The 20,740-nt window shown below is 35.5% G+C and overlaps 2 protein-coding genes and 1 pseudogene across 2 annotated transcripts in view; 1 reads left to right on the forward strand and 2 right to left on the reverse strand.

Moving 5' to 3' along the window:
- Positions 1-20,740, reverse strand: part of LOC103016259 (membrane cofactor protein-like) — a 37,020-nt gene that overhangs the window by 2,636 nt on the left and 13,644 nt on the right. Inside the window, exons 2-5 of the mRNA XM_057528118.1 lie at positions 19,691-19,879; positions 19,253-19,355; positions 6,908-6,993; positions 5,883-6,077 (exon numbers count right to left, since the gene is read on the reverse strand). Coding sequence (XP_057384101.1) covers positions 5,883-6,077; positions 6,908-6,993; positions 19,253-19,355; positions 19,691-19,879 — 573 coding nt within the window. The remainder of the gene's footprint in view (positions 1-5,882; positions 6,078-6,907; positions 6,994-19,252; positions 19,356-19,690; positions 19,880-20,740) is intronic.
- On the reverse strand, positions 507-887 carry LOC130707596 (mediator of RNA polymerase II transcription subunit 9-like). Its single transcript, XM_057542892.1, has one exon. It carries the CDS (start codon positions 885-887, stop codon positions 507-509), a length of 381 nt encoding a protein of 126 aa, XP_057398875.1.
- LOC103014017 (ubiquitin-60S ribosomal protein L40-like) lies at positions 9,652-10,084 on the forward strand (annotated as a pseudogene).

Below are 20,740 nucleotides of genomic sequence, written 5' to 3' on the forward strand. Positions count from 1 at the left end.
CCACCCTCCAGTCTTTAGGAACAGTGCCGGTCTCCCAAGGCCTTTTTCTATCCTAAACCCTCGCATGTGAGCGCAGGCCTAACTATGCAGTGGACTCCACGCACCCTGCTGCTCACTCAGCACTGGCTACCTGGCTACCCACCACCTGGGCCGGGAGCGGAGGGGAGGGGCAGAAGGCAGCCGCCTCCCTTCCTGCTTTGCCCCGGGATCTGCCAGCCCAGCCTGAAGGCCGGGCCGCGGCCCCGCCCCTCCAGCCTCAGGAGCCCTCCTCCTTCCGGCAGCAGGCGCACAGTCATTATGCATCTGGACCTTGGGGACAGGACACAAGGACGCCCGGGGAAGCCAGCAAGCACACCGGCTCCGCAGTCAGGGCCACGTTCAGCTAAGCAGGCAGTATCAGAGACCCCCTCCACAGGGCTGGAGGCAGGGGGCCCGTGCCCACCTCGTCCCGGAGGCCAGCTCATCTACTCCTTGGGGATCTCAAACATGCACAGGCTCTTGTACTTCTACAGGAGCTCGTTCGTGGTCCGGACCTGCTCGCGGAGGCGGTGCAGCTGCTGCTGCTGCCGTTCGAGGCTCAGGTGGATGCCAGGCATGGCGCTGACCACCTTGCGCATCTCCTGGAACTTGGTCTTGAGGGCGTTCAGGTCCTGGTGGACATCAGGGCTGTCCTTGTCCATGCATTTGATGATGTTGTGAACCAGAGGGAGGAAGGAGCAGTTCTCCTCAGCCTTCACGCCGGCCGGGGATGGAGGCCTCGGCGGCGCGGAGACCGGCGGCAGCGGCTGCGGAGGCGGCAGCGGCTTCGTCTCGGGCAGCGGCGGCTCTGAGGGTGGCTGCAGCGCATCCTTGTCCTGCCGGCCAACAGACACCCCCACAGAAGCCATGGCGCCCGGGACCCACGCCAATATATAGCTTTTTAAACCAGAAGGAGGGTTTCTCTTTTCCTGTGGATCTGAATTTCCATCAGATATCATTTTTGTTCAGCCAGGAGAACTTATCAATTCTTGCAGTTCACGTTGGCTAATGACAAATTCTCTTAGCTTTTGTTTATCTGAAACTGTTTTTATTTACTTCACCTTCAGTTTTGAAAGAGTTCTCCTTGACAGGGAATTCTAGGATAAGTGCTTTATTTTTCTTCCAGCACATTAGCAGAAATTATTGTCTTCTCATCTCCACAGTTCCTTAAGAGAAGTCAGCTGTCATTCTTCCTTTGGGGTGAGGAAGGAAGAATGTAATATGTTCTTTTCCCCTCTCACTGGCTGCTTTTTCTTTTGTTTTTAGGTTAGTGAGGGTTTCTTGGTAAATTTTCAAAATTTATTTATCCTGCTAGGGTCACTGAATTTCCTGGACCTCTGTGGTTGTTGTTTTAGATCAAATTCAAATAATTGTCCAGATGAACTTATTTGCAAAGCAGAAATAGAGTCACAGATGTAGAGAACAAACTTGTGGTTACCAAGGGGGGAAGCGGTGGGTGGGATGAATTGGGAGATTGGAATTGACATATATGCACTACTATGTATAAAATAGGTCACTAATGAGAACCTGCTGTATAGCACATGGAACTCTACTCAGTGATCTGTGGAGACCTAAATGTGAAGGAAATCTAAAAAAGAGTGGATATATGTATATGTATAACTGATTCACTTTGCTGTACAGCAGAAACTATCACAACATGGAAAAGCAAAAATATTCCAACAACAAAAAAAAACCCCAAATAATTGTCTATATTGTTCTTTCTTTCTGAAACTCCAATTACATGTATGTGTACTGGTTGCTATTCTTCCACAGGTGTATAAGTTTCTCTCCTCTCTCTCATTTAATATTTCTTTTCAAATCATGTTGGGTTTGTATTGTCTTGACTTCAGGTTCACTGTTATTTTCTCTGTTGTGCTAAACTGCTGATAATTGCACTAATGATTTTCTTTAATTTAGGTTTACTAGATAATATTTACGTATAATTAAACACTTTTAAGTGTACAAGTGTATGATGTTTAATACATACAAATAATTTATGTATCACAAAAAAAATAGAATGTTTCCATAACCTCCCCAAATTTCCTCATGCTACTTTGTAATCAACCCTCCCCATACCTCTAACTGTCTTCCTCACCCAGCCTACCATTGATCAATTTTCTATCCGTACAGTGTTGCTTTTCCAGAATGTCATACTGGGATCACTTTCTCTGAGTATGGCTTATTTCACTTAGTACAATGCATTCATTCCTGAGATTCATTTCTGTTGTTGCATGGATTAGAAGGATACTCCCTTTTATTGCAGAGTATTATTATATTGTATGGATGTACCAAGGTTCTTCCTCCATTCACCAGTTCAAGGACATATGGGTTGCTTCCAGTGTGGGATGATTACAACTAAGCATGCTATGAATATTCTCATGCAGGTTTCTATGTGTACATGTTTTCATTTTACTTGGATTGCAGAGTTGTACATTAAGTGTATGCTTAACTGTATAAGAAATTGCCAAATTGTGTTCCAAAATGGTCATACCACTTTGCATTCTTATCAGCAATGTATCAGAGTTCCAAATACTTCATATCCACATCAAAACATGGTATTGCTCATTTTTCTTTTTAATTTCAGCCATTCTAATAGATGTTTAGTGATATCGCATTGTGTTGTTAAATTACATTTCTGTTATTACTAATGATATTGATCAACTTTTCATGTGCTCTTTGGCATCCGCATATCTTCTTTGGTGAAACAAGTCTATGCAAATATGTTGCCCCTTTTTTTGTAAATTGGGTTGTTTTCTTCTTACTGTGTTTTGAGAGTTCTTTATATATCACAGGTAGAAATCCATTCAGAAATGTCCTTGGCAAATATTTTCTCCCAGTCTATGGCTCTTTCTTCTTTCTTAAAACAGTGTGTTTGTGAGCAGAAGTTCTTAGTTTTTAAGAAGTCTAGTTAATTTTTTTTCTTTAAAGGATAATGCTTTTAAGGTTTTTGAAGAAATCTTTGCTAAGTCACAAATATTTTCTATGTCTTCTAGTAAGTCTTATAGTTTAGGTTTTACATTTAAATCTATGATCAAGCATCTTTTCCAATCACAATGGTATGAAACTACAAATCAACTACAAGAAGAAAACTGGAAAAAACCCAACACATGGAGACTAAACAGCATGCTACTAAACAATCAATGGGTCAATGAAAAAACAAAAGGAAATAAAAAATATCTTAATACTAATGAAAATGGAAACAGTGCATTCCAAATCTATGCAATGTAGGAAAAACCTTTCTAAGAGATAAGTTTATAGCAATACAGGCCTACCGTGAGCACAAGAAAAATCTCAAGTAAACAATCTAAACCTACATCTATAAAAAAAAAAAAACCTGAAAGTTTGTAGAAGGAGAAAATAATAAAGAACAAAGTTGAAATAAATGAAATTGAGAGTAAAAACAATAGAAAAGAACAATGAAACTAAGAGCTGATTCTTTGAAAAGATTAAAAAAAGATTGGCAAACCTATAGCCACACTCATCAGGAAAGAAAAGAAAGTATCCAAATAAATAAAATTGGAAATAATAGAGAAGTTACAACCAATATCACAGAAATACAAAGGATCATAAGAGAATACTATGAACAATTATACACCTAAAATTGGAAAACCTGGAAGAAATGGATAAATTCCTAGAAACATACAATCTCCTAATACTGAGTCAATAAGAAATAGAAAATCTGAATAGACCAATTACCAGTAATGAAATTGAGTCAGTAATCAAATAACTCCCAACAAACAAAATCCAGGACGACACGGGTTCACAGGTGAATTTTACCAAACATTTAAAGAACAGTTAACTTTTGCTTCAAAAGACACTATATAGGAATGAATAAAATGAACCATAGACTGGGAGAAAATAGAACTACCATATGACCCAGAAATTTTACCTCTGGGTATTAAACCAAAGAAAGCAAAACACTAATTCAAAAAGATTTATGTAGCCCTTTTTTCATTATAGCATTTTTTACAGTAGTTAAGACATGGAAGCAACCTAAGTGTCTACTGATAGAATAATGGAAGAAGATGTGGTATATATACAATGGAATATTACCCAGCCATAAAAAGAATGAAATCTTGCCATTTGAGACAACATCGATGGACCTAGAGGGTATTATGCAAAGTAAAATAAATCAGTCAGAGAAACACAAATACCATATTATTTCACTTATATGTGGGATCTACAAAACAAAACAAATGAACTAATAAAACAAAACAGAAACAGATTCATGGATACAGAGAAGAAACTGGTGATTGGCAGAGAAGAGGTGGCTGGGAGGATGGGCAAAATAAGTGAAGTGGATTAAAAGGCACACACTTCTAGTTATAAAATAAATAAGTCATGAAGTTATGATATACAGAATAGAGAATATAGTTAATAATTCTGTAATAACTTTAAATGGTGACAAATGGGAACCAGACATCATGGCAATCATCTTTTTATGTATGTAAATGCTGAATCACTATGTTGTACATCTATCTGGTTTTGGCATCAGAGCAATGCTGTCCTTATGAAATGAGTTGAGAAGTATTCCCTCCTCTTGTGTTTTCTTAAGGCTTGGTATAGAGCTGCTATTATTTATTCCTTAAATATTTGGTAGAATTCCCCATTGAGGACATGGGGTCTGCAGTACTCTTTGTGAGAAGGATTAATTTGTCAAATGTATAGGCATAGAGTGGTTCATTTTATTCCCTCATTATCTTTCAAATGTCCACAGGATATTTCATGATGTCCCCTTTCTCACTCTCTGTGTTGGTAATTTGTATCTTCTTTTTTCCTGTCAGACTGTCTACAGGTTTATCTATTTTATCAATTTTCTCAAGAACCACGTGCTGATTTCTTTGATTATCTCTGTTTTTTTTTCTCTTTTCAGTTTCATTGATTGCTAACTTTATTATTTCCTTGTGTTTTCTTGTTTTGGGTTTAATTTGCTCTTCTTTTTTAGTTTCTTATGGTAGAAGCTTAGATGATTGAGTTGAGACTTTTCTACTTTTCTATCATAAGTATCTCATACTATAAATATCCTTCTGAGCAATACTTTTTCAGTATCCCACAACTTTTGATATATTGATATGCTGTTTTTCATTTTTATTCAGTTCAAAACACTTTCTAATTTCCCTTGTGACTGCTTCTTTGACTCATTGGTTACTTAGAAGTATCTTTCATAGTTTTCAAATATTTGGGGATTTTACATATACCTTGGTTTGATTTCTATGAATACGTTCATTCCATTGTGATCAGGTAATATACTGGTAATAGTTTCAGTTTTTTGGAAATGTGTTAAAAATTATTGCCTAAAATATGATATTAGAGAATGTCCCATGTACACTTGAAAAGAATAAATATTTTGCTATTATTCAGTGGATCCTTCTTAAAGAGTCACATCTCGTCCAGTGTCTCCCTGCTTTTGGTCACTCTGTATTCATTAAACATTGTTATTTAAATAAGTTTTGGCCATAGTTTAACAATCTGATCGGTGAGAGGGTTAGTCTTTTACCATTTCCTGCAGCCAGAACTCTCAGATGTCTTATAATACAAGTAAAATTTTCTTATTTTTTAAGACAGTGTGTGTTGAGTTTTCTGATGCTTACAAACAAACAAACAAATAAACAGTCTTAACTCATGCATATACACAGTAGTTCATGATGTATAAATTGGAATGCCAAGGACATGTGGACTGACGTATGGGGAACTGTACAACTAGAACTATCTTTTAATTTGATTTGAACAATATTAAATTAATTAGAAGTCAGTTTAGCAGGAGGAGCAAGTACATAAATACTTTTACTTGTAGGTAAAAGTATTTATGAAGTGTTTCCACAGTATTTACAAATACAGGAGGAAGTAAATGGAAATATTATTACCTTTACACTGAGGAGAGTCACTACTCCATCTGTCACTATCAACACAAACAAGCACACTCTCTCCAACAAGTGAATATTCATCTGGTCCATCTGAAGGATTACAACTATAAGTTACTATTTCATTATATTCATATTCGTCCTTGTAATTGGTGATTCTTCCATTTGTTATGTTTCTAGGTGTTGTACACAAAATCCCTTAAAAAGGGGGAAAGAAGGACATGAAGTAAAGGTAAAAGATTAGGACAGCATTAGCAAAGTCCTATGAACTGCCTTCAAAGAATTCATTAACATATGATTAATATAAGCTAGTTGTGAATCCAATGTCCATTTAGAAGAACGTCTCTATGTGAAAATGTATTATCCAAAATTCAAACCATTAATGTAGAAATTAACGTTTAGAATAAAACTTGTTTTCTGAAATATCTATATAAGATATGAAATACACATATTTATCTGCTAAGTTTTGTTTTCATCATCATGAAAGAGGCTGACAATTTAATGCTAAAATACACTTGTGATTAAAAATATAACTCAGTGCTAGTTGAGAAATGCTTTATGATTTATAAATATCTCTATTCACAAATTGGTTGTTCACATTAATACTGAGTATTACTGTCATTTTTCACTTTCATCCTTATAAGCATACAGTGAAATTTTCCAGAGGCTTCAAATGATGTGATTTTGCAACTGACTGAATCCACATCTCTTCCTTTAAGTCAGATATTAAAGTAATTTGCAAAAGTGTAAAACAATGCCACTATTCTCACTATCTGTTTTGGAAACTTTTGATTTTTCATAAAAATATGTTGCATATATTAACATGTATTGAGGTTACTCTTCTTAAAAATGAATTAATAATTATTTTAAAAACTTTTCTGTTTTAATTCCAATAAATAAATATTAAGACATAACCCATATAAAGAGAAGCTCTTTGGTGTCTATGTTAATTTGAAAGCATAAAGGGGTCCCCAGGCCAAAAAGTTTGAGAACTGCTGCTCTATGTTCTAAAGAGAGAATATACTTACTTTCACATAATGGGGGATTATCACCCCATATCACATTATTTCCAGAAATTTCACAATATAGAATTCTTGATCCAATCATGTAAAAACTAAATGAGAAAAGAAAAGTTATTATGTTCTTTAGCAATTACAAGATGTGCATAATAATGAAAAAAATTTTTATATGGTTGTTTTTCTGCACTATAGTAATTTGAGAGAGAAGTTTCTTAAAATATAATGGATGTGCTAAATCTGCAACACAACCAAATAAAGAGTTTCTGCATGTGGACATACATTGGCCTACAGCAAAATGTCTAAATTACTATCATGCCTGTCAGTGTAACCCCTTTGCTATCTCTGGCAAATGTATCACACGTTCACTTCTACACTTTTGCTCACACCATTCTCCTCAGTAAGGACTGAGAAGAGAGGTCAGGCCCTAGAGCTTGTGACTGCTTCTTTGACTCATGGGTTACTTAGAAGTGTCTTTCATAGTTTTCAAATATTTGGGGATTTTACATATACCTTGTTTTGATTTCTATGAATACATTCATTCCATTGTGATCAGGTAATATGCTGGTAATAGTTTCAGTTTTTTGGAAATGTGTTAAAAATTATTGCCTAAAATATGATATTAGAGAATGTCCTATGTACACCTGAAAAGAATAAATATTTTGCTATTATTCAGTGGATCCTTCTTAAAGAGTCACATCTCCTCCAGTGTCTCCCTGCTTTTGCCTGGCTTCAAGTTCCAGCTCTAAGACTGACTTCTTATTTGAGCTTGGGCAATCCCCTTAAGCAAGTTTCTCTTGCTCAGTTTCCTCATCTATGAAAAGGGGGATAATAGGGGATAATCCCTCATGGGATTGTTTTGAGGACTGGATGAGTTGGCATCTGGCACAACGTACTAGGTAAGTTGTAACTCTTATTAATATTCTAGGTACTAGGTAAGTCATAAGTCCTATTAATATTCTTCAGATCAAAATACAGGCATATCTTATTTTATTGCTCTTCACTTTATTGAGTTTTTAACAATTGAAGGTGTATGCCAACCTTGAATCGAGCAAGTCTATTTGTGTCATTTTTCCAAAAGTGTTTGCTCACTTTGTATCTCTTGTCACGTTTTGGTAAATATCACATATTTCAACTTTATTACTATTATTATACTTGTTACAGTCATCTGTGATCAATGATTTTTAATGTTACTACTATGACTCGCTGAAGGTTCAGATTATGGTTAACATTTTTTGGCAATATGGTATTTTAAAATTAACGTATGTACATTTTTTAGACATAATTCTATTGTGCACTTAGTAGACTATGGTATAGTGTAAACATATTTAAAAAATTCATTTGACTTGCTTTATTGCAGTGGTCTGGAACTGAACCTGCAGTATCTCCAAGGTATGCCTATACATTCCTAGGAGTAGCTCAGGAATACTCCTACTTGATGAAATCTTCTCTGATGATTTAAATTCACAGTACCTTCTCCTCCTCCTGAACTCTCATTGTAATGATTGTGAGTGACTTTATCTATTTGATACTTCTTCTCATTTACTATTTTGCTTTGATGCCTCTCTTGTATTTCTCGAGAAGGATACAACTTCTTTAAGAAGAGTCTATGTATTGAACTTTTGGTATCCCTCAAAATACCTAGCAGGCTCTCTCTATATAAATATTCACTGAATGTTCCATTATTTTTAATTGATCAATTTAAAGAATACTGTACCTGCTTCCAGCTGACTTTTCCCCCAAGGCTCACTCATTGACTCTAGATTATAATGTGTGTTTCTGGGATGATGGCAAGTTAAGAGGCACCAGGAATCTGTCTCCCCACCTTGACAACAATTGCACTGGTAGAATCTGCCTGATGTCACTATTTTGGAACTCTGGGCTCTGTTGATGATTTGCAATTTCCAGGTAAAGACTTGAACAGGTTAAATTGACTTATTATGGTCAACTTCTGTTCTTAGCACAGTGGCAACTACCTATCCCCATTCACAGCAGTATGGCAAGGATCTGTGCATGTGTTCCCAGAGCAGCCTACAAGTAGCCTGTGGGAGCCTGGGTGGTCAAAAAGGACCCTGTCCTCCAAATATGAAGATCTGTGTTCTTATCACTGATTGCTGCTTCTGATCACAGAATCAGTCAAAGAGGTGGCAAGCCATTGTTGTCACACCTACCCTCACTCTTGCAAGCCCCTTCCACCCTGGCTGAAGTAACTTTTAGGGGACTTAAATATCCAGTGTGCTTTGTTCCCCACTTCATTTTTTGCTTTTTCCCCTTTCAGAAGCCAGACATTAAACACTAGAACATTCAAAAGCAACTGCAAATTCAGGAGAAATCAGAAAGTGGTTGTTCGTGCCCAGGGAAAGGCTCAGGAAAGACCTGAGATAATCTTCAGTTTATACATCAGGCTGATCTTCAACACAGAGACACCATACAACAATAAAAAATAACATAAAAGAGCAAGCTCTAGGGAAGTGGGGAAATCTAATTTCCAGGGTTACCAGATTATTAGATTCAAATGTTCTGTTCAGTAAAAAAAAAAAAGTCACAAGGCATACAAAGAAACAGGAGAGTATGGGCCATTCAAAGGAAGAAATAAATCAACAGAAATTGTCCTTGAAAGAGAAGTGATGGCAGACCTACTAGACAAAGACTTTAAAATAACTGTCTCGTGAAGGCACTCTTAGCAGTAAATCAATGAATGCCCGTTCTGCTGCCTGATCTTTTTTCAGTGAGGGGGCTGAGTTGCAGACATAGAGATGCAGATCTTTATGAAGACCCTGCAAGCAAGAACATCACTCTCAAGGTCAGGCCCAGTGTCACCACTGAAAACATCAAAGCTAAAATCCAAGATAAGGAGGACATCTTGCTTCCCCAACATCATTGAATTTTTGCAGGCAAATAGCTGGGGGATGACCACACTCTCTCAGACTACAATATCCAGAAAGAATCCACCTTGCACTTGGTGCTTTGCCTGTGGGGTGGCATCATTGAGCCTTCCCTCCACAAGCTTGCCGCAAAATACATTGCTACAAAATGATCTGCCACAAGAGTTATGCTCACCTGCATCTCCATGCTGCCAACTGCCACAAGAAGAAATGTGGCCACACCAACAACCAGTGCCTCCAGAAAAGGTCAAATAATGCCTCTCCACTGGCTCCTCCTTTGCCTGCAGGGAGGCTTCCTGCCTAAGCCCCATGGGCCTTGGGCCTCAATAAAATTTGAAAGAAAAAATGACTGCCTTAAAGATGTTTAAAGAACTAAAGGAAGAAATCTAGAAAGTCAAGAAAATATGTGTAAAACATGGAAATCTCAATTAGGAGACAGAAAACCTAGAAAAAAACCTAAAGGAAATTCTGGAGTTGAAAAGTACAATAATGGAAATTAAAAACTCACTGGAGGAAATAAAGGCACATTTGAGCAGAAAGAAGAAAGAATCAGAGAACTTGAATACAGGACAAAGGAAATTATTGACTCTGAGGAACAGAAAGAAAAATGAAGAAAAATGAACAGAGCCTATGGGATCTGTGGGACACCAACAGGCATACTAACATATACACTGTGGGACTCTCAGAAGGAGAAGATACAGAGAAAAGAGCAGAGAGAATATTTGAAAAAATGATGGCTGAAAACTACCAAATTTCATGAAAGATGTGAAATAAATAAGCCAAAAGCTCAATGAACTCTAAGATGAACTCAAAGAGACCCACACTAAGACACATAATAATCAAACTTTCAAAAGACAAAGAGAGAATACTGAAAGCCACGAGAGAGAGAGAGAAAATCATCACATACAGGGGATCCTAAATAAGATTATGAGATTTCTCATTAGGAACTCAGAGTCCCCAAGACAGTGGGCAGATATGCTCAAAGTGCTAAAAGAAAAAAAACCTTATCAAACAAAATCCTCTATCCAGCAAAACTGTGCTTCAGAAGTGAGGGAGAAATTAGGACCTTTTCAGAAATAAAAGCCAAGAGAGTTTGTGACCACTAGACCTCAACTGCAAGAAATACTCAAAGGAGTTCTGCAAGGTGAAATAAAAGGACACTAGACAGTAACTCAACTCTGTGTGGAAAAATAAAGATCTCACTAAAAGTAAATGTGTGGACAATTACGAAAGCTAGCATTGCTGTAAAGGTGTTTTGAAGCTACAGTTTTTGTAGTTAATTTGGTATAAGTTCAAATTGGAGTTTTATAACTGTAGGATGTTAAATGTAATCCCCATGGTAACCACAAACAAAATAGCTACAGAATGTAATGATACAAAAGGAAATGATACAGGAATTTATACATATCACTATAAAAATCAACTAAACACAAAAGAAAACAGTAATACAGGAAATGAGGGGGAAAAAAGCTATAAGGCATAGAGAAAACAAATGGTACAATGACAGAAATAAGTACCTCCTGTCAGTAGTTATATTAATTGTAAATGGATTAAACTCTTAATCAAAAGACAGAAATTGATAGAATGCATAAAAACACATGATCCTACTATATGCTGTCTACAAGAGACTGACATGACATCCACAGACACAAGTGGGTTGAAAGTGAAAGGGTGGGAAAAGATACTCCATGCTAATAGTAACCAAAAGAGAGCAGGAATGACTATACTAATTCAGACAAAATAGACTTTAAACCAAAAGTGTACAAGAGACAAAGAAGGACATTATATATTAAAAAGTGTTAAGTACTGGAAAAAGATATAACAATTATAAACATTTATGCATCTAATGTGAGGCCACCTGAATATATGAAGAAAAAATGACAGAACTGAAGAGAAAAGCACACATTTCTACATAATAGGCATTTCTACAATAATAGTTGGAGATTTCAATACCTCACTCATCATAATGGATTGAACAACTAGATAGAAGATAAGTAAGGAAGTAGAGGACTTCAACAATACAATACCAACTAGATCTCACAGATATATACAGAGCATTCTACCTAACAACAACAGAATACAGTCTTCTCAAGTGCACATGGGACATTTTCCAGGTGAGACCATATGTTAAGTCACAGATGAAAAACACAAATTAATATTCTTCATAACATAATGACATAATAAATAATACATAATTATTATGTATTAATATGCTAGGTTAATTAATTATGTCAGTCTAAAAATTAAATATTAATTAATCAATAGATTTAAAAAGAGAGATATACAAAGTATGTTCTTTGACCACAACTGGACAAACTTAAAAATCAAAATCAAAAGGGAAATTGGAAAATTATCAAAATAGTGAAAATTAAAATTGAAAATTAAATTGCTTTTAAGCAACCAGTGAGTCAAAGAAGAAACCAAAATGGCACTTAGAATACATTTTGACATGAATGGAAATGAAAATATAACATACCAAAACTTATGGAATTCAGCAAAAGCAGTGCCAAGGGGGAACTTTAAAGCCATAGATGCTTACAATAAAAAATGCAAAACATTACACACTCTGAAACCCAAGCCAGAGGCAGTAATTTGAAAGGAGCCTGGGTCAGACCCACTTGTTGATCTTGGAGAGCCTCCTAAAGAGGAAGGAAGCAACTGGCCTCCTCCTGGGAACAGAGAGGGAGGTCATTCTACCATGAGGACAGTGGTGCTTGAAAAACTGCCATTTTGGGAGGGTCTCCCTAGCTTATTAGGGTTGGGGGCTTATCCACTCACCAGTTAGCTGGCACCAGCCCTAGGATGCACTGGGCTGAACAGCCAGACACACTGGGACCTAGTCTTGCCCACTAGCAGGTCGATACCAGCCCTAGGAGACCCTGGGCCATGCAGACAGCTGCACCAAGACACAGCCCCACCCATTAGTGGGCCATCAGTTTCTGCATGAGGCATGGCCTGGCAGCCAACCAGCCTTGGAGCCAGCACTGCCTATCAGTGTTCCCCAGTAGTTGACCCTGCCACAACAAAAGAGCCTATGCAACCCACATAAGGGACAACACTAGAGCATATGGGTATAGTGAACAGAGGGGAATATGTTGCTGGGCCATGTAGGACATTTCCTATACAAGACCACTTCTCCAAAATTGAGAAACATAACTGAACTACCTAGTATATAGAAATAAACACAGAGAATTAGGTAAATGGAAATCAAAAGAAAGCCAGGATACAAATACTTATATCAGACAAAATAATTTAAAACAAAGACTGCTACAAGAGGCAAAGAAGTACACTACATAAACATCAAGGGATCAGTTCAAGAAGAAGATATAGCAATTTTAAATATATATGCACCCAGTATATGACCACCTAAATATATAAGGAAAATTTAACGGATATAAAGGGAGAAATTGACAGCAACACAATAATAGTAGGGGACTTTAACACCCCACTTACATCAATGGACAGATCATGCAGACAGGAAATCAATAAGGAAACACTGGCTTTAAATGGTACATTAGATTGGATGGACATAATAGATATGTATGGAACATTACATCCAAAGCAGAAGAATGTATTATACATTTTTTTCAAAGGCACATGGAACTTTCTTCAAGATAGATCACATTCTAGGCCACAAAACAAGCCTTGGTAAATTTAAGAAAATTGAAATCATATCAAGCATGTTTTCTGACCACAAAGACATGAGACTAGAAGTCAAGTATTAACAGTAACATGTGAAGGTTAAACGTTATGCTACTAAATAACCAATGGATCACTGATGTAATCAAAGAAGAATTAAAAAAAAAAACACTGCAGACAAATGAAAATGAAAACACAATGATCCAAAATCTATGGGATGCAGCAAAAGCAGTTCTAAGAGGGTAGTTTATAGCAATACAAACTTACCTCAAGAAACAAGAAAAATCTCTATTAAACAACCTAACCTTACACTTAAAGGAAGTAGGAAAAGAAGAACAAACAAAACCCAAAGCTAGTAGAAGGAAAGAAATCATAACGATCAAGGCAGAAATAAATGAAATGGAGACAAAAAAATTAGAAAAGATCAGTGAATTGAAGACCTGATACTTTGAAAGATAAACAAGTTATAACCAGACTCATCAAGAAAAAACGAGGGCCTAAATCAATAAAATCAGAAATCAAAATGAAGAACATAACAACCAACACCACAGAAACACAAAGGATCATAAAAGTTTACTATGAACAACTATATGGCAATAAAATGAACAACCCAGAAGAAATGCACAAATTCCTAAAAATGCACAATCTCCTAAGACTGAACAAGGAAGAAATAGAAAATATTAACTGACCAATTACCAGTAATGAAATTAAATCACTAATAAAAAAAACTCTCAACAAACTAAAGTCACATAGGTGAGTTCTAGCAAACATTTAGAGAAGAGTTGATACCTATCTTTCTCAAAATACATTGTATAGCACAGGGAATATTGCCAATATTTTATGATAACAATAAATGGATTATAATCTATAAAAGTTTTGAATCACTATGTTGTACACCTGAAACTAATATAATATTGTAAATCAACTATACCTCGTTAAAAATGTTAACACCTATCCTTCCCAAGCTATTTCAAAAAATATAAATGGAAGGATCACTTTCAAATGCATTCTAAAAGGCCAGGATCACCCTGATACTAAAACTAGACAAAGACACCCAACAAAAGAAAATTATAGACCAATATCCTTGATGAACATAGCTACAAAAATGCTTAATAAAATATTAGCAAAGAAATTCAAAACTACTTTAAAAGGATCATACACCATGATCAAGTGGGATTTATTTCAGGGATGTATGGATGGTTCAATATCATCAATCAGTGTGATATAACACATTAACATATTGAAGAATAAAAATCATAGATTATCTCACAGATGCAGAAAGCTTTTAACAAATTTAACATCCATTTACGATAAAAAAAAAAAAACTCTCAACATAGTGCATATAGAGGGAACATACCTCAATATAATATAGGCCATATATGACAAGCCCACAAATAACATACTCAGTGGTAACAAGCAGAAAGCATTTCCTCTAAGATCAGGAACAGGACAAGGATGCCCACTCTCACCACTTTTATTCAACATGGTATTGGAAGTCCTAGCCACAGGCATCAAACAAGAAAAATACATGATAGGAATCCAAATTGGAAAGGAGGAAGTAAAACTGTTACTGTCTGCTGATGATTTGCTACTATATACAGAAAATCCTAAAGATGCCACCAAAAACTATTAGAACTAAATAATCAATTAAGCAAAGTTGAAGGATAAAAAGTTAATGTACAGAAATCTGTTGTGTTTCTATACACTAAAAACAAACTAGCAGTCAGAAAAATTAATAAAACAATCCCATTTGTAATTGCATCAAAAGAATAAAGTACCTGGGAATAAAGTCAACCAAGGAGGTAAAAGACCTCTACTTGGAAAACTGTAAGACACAATGAAAGAAATTGAAGATGACAGAAGAAAATGGAAAGATATACCATGCTCATGGATTGGAAGAGTTAATATTGTTAAAATGACCGTATTCCCCAAGACAATCTTCAGGTTCAATGCAATCCCTATCAAAATACCAGTGGCATTTTTCACAGAACTAGAACAAATAATTCTACAATTTGTATGGAAACACAATAGACCCCATATAACCAAACAATTTTGAGGAACAACAAAGCTGGAGTTATCACATCCCCTTATTTCAAAGTGTACTACAAAGCTACGGTAACCAAAACAATGTGATACATAAACAGACACATGGATCAATGAAACAGAATAGATTGACCAGAAATATATCCATGCTTATATGGTCAATTAATCTATGGCAAAGGAGACAAGAATATGCAATGGGGGAAAGACAGTCTCTTGAATAAATGGTGTTGGGAAAATGGATACATGCAAAAGAATCAAACTAGACTACTTTCTCAAACCACATACAAAAATAAAGTAAGAATGGATTAAAGACTTAAATGTAGGACCTGAACCCATAAAACTTCTAGAAGAAAGCATAGCTAGTATGCTCTTTGATATCAGTCTTAAAAATAATTTTTCAGATCTGTCCCCTCTGTAAGGGAAACAAAAACAAAAAATAAACAAATGGGACTACATCAAAGTAAACACTTTTCACACAGCAAAGAAAACTATCAACAAAATGAAATGTGAGAAGATATTTGCAAATGATATATCTGATAGAATGTTAATACTCAAAATACACAAGGAAGTCATGCAACTCAAAAGTTAAAAAAAAATTAAAAATGGGCAGAGGACTTGAACAGACATTTTTCCAAGGAAGATATACAGGTGGCCACTAGACATACAAAAAGATGCTTAACATCTAATCATCAAGGAAATGCAAATCAAAAGCACAATGAGTAATCACCCCACACTTATCAGAATGGCTGTGATCAAAAGACAACAAATAACAAGTGTTGGTGAGTAAGTGGAGAAAAAGGAACGTCATGTAAATTGGTATAGCCACTTTGGAAAACAGTGTGGAGGCTCCTCAAGAAGATAAAAATATAACTACCATATGATCCATCAATTCCACTTCTGAGTATTTTTATGAAGATAAGAAAACCATTAATTCAAAAAAGTATATGTACCCCTACGTTCATTGCAGCATTACTGAAAATAGTCAAGATATGGTAGCAAACTATCTGCCCTTAAATAGAATGACTGGATTAAATATATATATATAATTCATATATGAATTTCATATATGAATTTCATGTATATATGAATTCATGTATATATGAAGTTTTAAATTGTTAAATTAGATGTATGTATGTATACACACACACACACAAAATGGCATAGAATTCAGCCATGAAAACAGGGAAATCATGCCATTAGCAACAACGTGGATGGACCTAGAGAGTATTATGCTAAATGAGATAAGTCAGACAAATACAAATATTGCATGATTTCACCTATATGTGCAATTTAAACATAAAGCAAATGAAGAAACATAACAAAACAGAAACAGACTCCAGTTACAGAGAACAAAAAGGTGGTTGCCAGAGGGAGGAGAAGTGAAATAGGTGAAGGAGATTAAGAGGTACAAACCTCCAGTTACAAAAGAAATGTAAAAGGATGAAACGTACAGCCTGGAGAAAATAGTCAATAAATTGTAATAACTTTGTATGGTGACGATGGTAACTAGACTTATCATGGTAATCATCTTGAAATGTATGGGAATATCAAATCCGTATGTGATGCACTTGGAACTAATTTAGTTTGTAGGTAAATTATTCTTCAGTTAGAAGTTAGAAGAGAGCTCTAAAATAAACAACCTAATGTTACAACTTAAGGATCTAGAGAAAGAAGAACTAAATCCAAAACTAGCAGAAGGAAGTAAATAATAAAGATTAAAGCAGAGATAAAAAATAGGGAAGAGAAATTCCTAGAGAACATCAATGAAACCAAAAGTTTGTTTTCAAAAAGAGCAAGAGCGGGGGAGGGGGTGGGGTGAATTGCAAGATTGGGATTGACCTATATACACTACTACGTATAAAACAGATAACTAGTGAAGACCTACTGTATAGCACAGCGAACTCTACTCAATGCTCTATGGTGACCTAAGTGGGAAGGAAATGCAAAAAGGAGGGGATATATGTATACGTATAGCTGATTCACTTTGCTGTATAGCAGAAACTAACACAACATTGTGAAGCAACTATACTCCAATAAAAATTAATTAAAAAAAAAAGGAGCAAGAAAATTAACAAACCCTTAGCTAGATGGACTAAGCAAAAAGAAAGATCCAAATTACTAAAATCAGAAATGAAAGTGGAGACATTATCACTTAGTTCTACAGGAAAAAGAATATTATGAGAGTTCTATGAATAATTTTATGCCAACAAATGGATAGCTTAGATATAATGGACAAATTCCTATAAACACAAAACCTACCAAGACTTAATTATAAAAAAATAGAATATCTGAATTGACTATGACTACTAAGGAGATTGAATCAGTAGTCAAAAATCTCCCAATAAAGAAGAGTCCTAGACCTGATGTTTGCACTTGTTAATTCTGCCAAACATTTAAAAGAGAAGTGATACCAATCCTTCTCAACCTTTTCCAAAAAATTGAAGAGGAAGGAAGTCTTCTGAACTTACTCTATGAGACCAGTGTAACCATGACACCAAAGCTAGATAAAGACATTACAAGAAAGGAAACTACAGAACAATATCCTTTATAAACATTGATGCAAAAATCCTCAACATTATACTAGCAAACAATTCATCAGCATATAAAAAGGATTGAAAACCATGACCAAATGGAAATTATTCCTAGAATGCTAGGATGGCTCAACACATGAAAATCAATCAATGTAATATGCCATATCAACAGAATGAAGGGGAAAAGCCACATGATCATCTCAACTGGAGAAGAAAAAGCATTTGACAAAATTCAACATCTTTCATGATAAAAAATACTCAACAAACAAGGAGCAGATGGGAACTGCCTCAAGATAATAAATGCCATACATGAAAAACACAATGCAAACATCATACTTAATGGCGAAAATATGAAAGATTTTCCTTTAAGATGAGAAAAGGCAAGGAGGCTCACTTTTACCATTTCAATTCAATATAGTACTGGAAGCTCTAGGCAGAGCAATTAAGCAAGAAAAAGAAATAAAAGGCATCCAAATTGGAAAGAAAGAAGTAAACTTATCCCTGTTTGCAGATGATATGATTGTATATGTATAACACCCTAAAGATTCCACACATACACAAAAATATTAGAAATATTAAATGAATTCAGCAAAATATGATTAAAGTTAATATTAAGAAAACCTATTGCATTTCCACAGTGTATTATATTTACCCTCTAAATTCATATTTTAAAATAAATGCCCAGTATACCCAATATATACTATTAAAGGAGCTCTGTAGAACAAAAGTTATTATTAAAGGCTCAGTACCTCTTTTTGAGATGCTTCACTCCCTTGTATCAGTCTTAAAAATAAGTTTTTCCAACTAAGAGATCATGATCAACATTATCGTCCAGGTTAGGCAGATCAATTTGGATCTTGTAAAACTACAGATTATCTCAATATGAGTAAATTTGGTTGGCAATTCTACCTCTTATTTCCATAAGCCCTACTTAAACTCTGAGAACTGATAATTTTAAACAGGGTACTCTTTATTTTCAAAAATAAAGTTACCATGATTACTACATCTTAAATACATACAATAGGCTTATTATTACATATAGTAAGTTATACAGTTTTACTTTGTTTCAATTTAAACTTCTTTCTAATTACACATCTTTTAAGTCTTCATAAAAACAAGAGTTGCTTGGCTACAAGTACAACTTGTCACATAGAAAGCAAAATGAAATCAAATTTACAGGAATGCTTAAGAAGAGGAGCAAAACAAAAATGGAATTAGTAACACTTAACCTTATTTCCGCTAAGGAGCATCTTACTTACCCCTCATTACAAAAATAGTGAGCTTGTGAACCAAACATAGTACTTCCATTTACATAGTTAACTTGGCCATTTACAGGATCTCCTAGATTAGGACACAATTTTCCTAAAAGAAAATATTCAAATATGTTGGTTTATACCAATTTCAAAAATAGATTTAAATCAAATTCAAAATTTGACATTGCTTGTTAGAATTCATGGGAATCTTATTATTCATTTGTTATTTTTTCCTTATTATATGGCCAAATATGATTCATATTTACCCAGGCAACCAATTGCCAAGAAAAAGATTCCTTGGGGATTTCTCAAAGCCTGAAAAAATGCATTTCAATCTAAAACCTATATTCACATGAGAAAACCATCATTGCACTAGTGGAATATGCATGCTAAAATGTGTGAAAATTTCCAGAGACATAAAACAATTTTTTTTTGTTTACTTACTTGTACAGGCCTCCTGGAGAGGTGACCATGTATTATCATCCTGACAAACAGCAGAGGGGGGAAGAGGAGGAGCCATGGGCTGGAAACCTAGGCGACATTCATAGTGTATAGTTTCCCCAGGACTATAATTGGGTTTTGGGGCACCCTGGAGCCTCATAGTTTCAAATCTTGGTGGATCACCACAGGCATCTAAGTAGGAGAGAATAAGAACATGAAAATAAAGTACTTTATCTCCTTCATCAGCCAGGGACTGTGGCCTGACATCTGGTAAGTAGTATGGAATAAATAGATTCTTGGCAAGATTTTAAATGACTGTCCCATGCTTTTACCTAAGTGGTAGTAGTATCAAAGGATGTACCTTGCTTACTTTAAATAACAATCTATTAGCTTTTGGTTTGTTGAGAAATAAGGTGAACTTTCATTCAACACTAAATTGAAGAGATAACAGTGTTTTTGGTTTTAAAATATATTTATATGTATGTATCCTTCCCCACTTCCTTCCAAATCCAAAACTCACCTCTCCTCTTTTCTATAGTATATAGCACTCTGCTCAGATTACTCTTCCACAGTTTGAAACACAAGCACTTGTCACGTCAGGCTCAGTTTCCTCTCAGAATGCAAGGTCCTAGAGGGCAGGGATCATATGCCTTCTTTTTGTACTACACTCTCTACACACTGGGTGCTCAAGAAATGCTATGGTAAGAGGTAAATATCAAATAAGCATTGTGGATTTCATAGATAAAAATAAATATGGAGTAAAATATTTAAAAATATGACTTCCTTTTATTTGTTTCATATTAATGAATTGAGCATTTTATAAATAAATGGACACCCTTTTTTTAAATAAGTATTTTGCAGAGAGATGTGAATGCAAATGGTTCTATTTATTTATTTTTGGCTGTGTTGGGTCTTCGTTTCTGTGCAAGGGCTTTCCCTAGCTGTGGCAAGCGGGGGCCACTCTTCATCGTGGTGCACGGGCCTCTCACTATCGCGGCCTCTGTTGTTGCGGAGCACAGGCTCCAGACGCGCAGGCTCAGTAATTGTGGCTCA

The sequence above is a fragment of the Balaenoptera acutorostrata genome, chromosome 1, assembly GCF_949987535.1.
Source record: "Balaenoptera acutorostrata chromosome 1, mBalAcu1.1, whole genome shotgun sequence".
Lineage (NCBI taxonomy): Eukaryota > Metazoa > Chordata > Mammalia > Artiodactyla > Balaenopteridae > Balaenoptera > Balaenoptera acutorostrata.

What these genes read in the sequence shown, in the direction of transcription:
- LOC130707596 (XM_057542892.1), bottom strand. Translation starts at nt 887, where the DNA reads ATGGCTTCTGTGGGGGTGTCTGTTGGCCGGCAGGACAAGGATGCGCTG.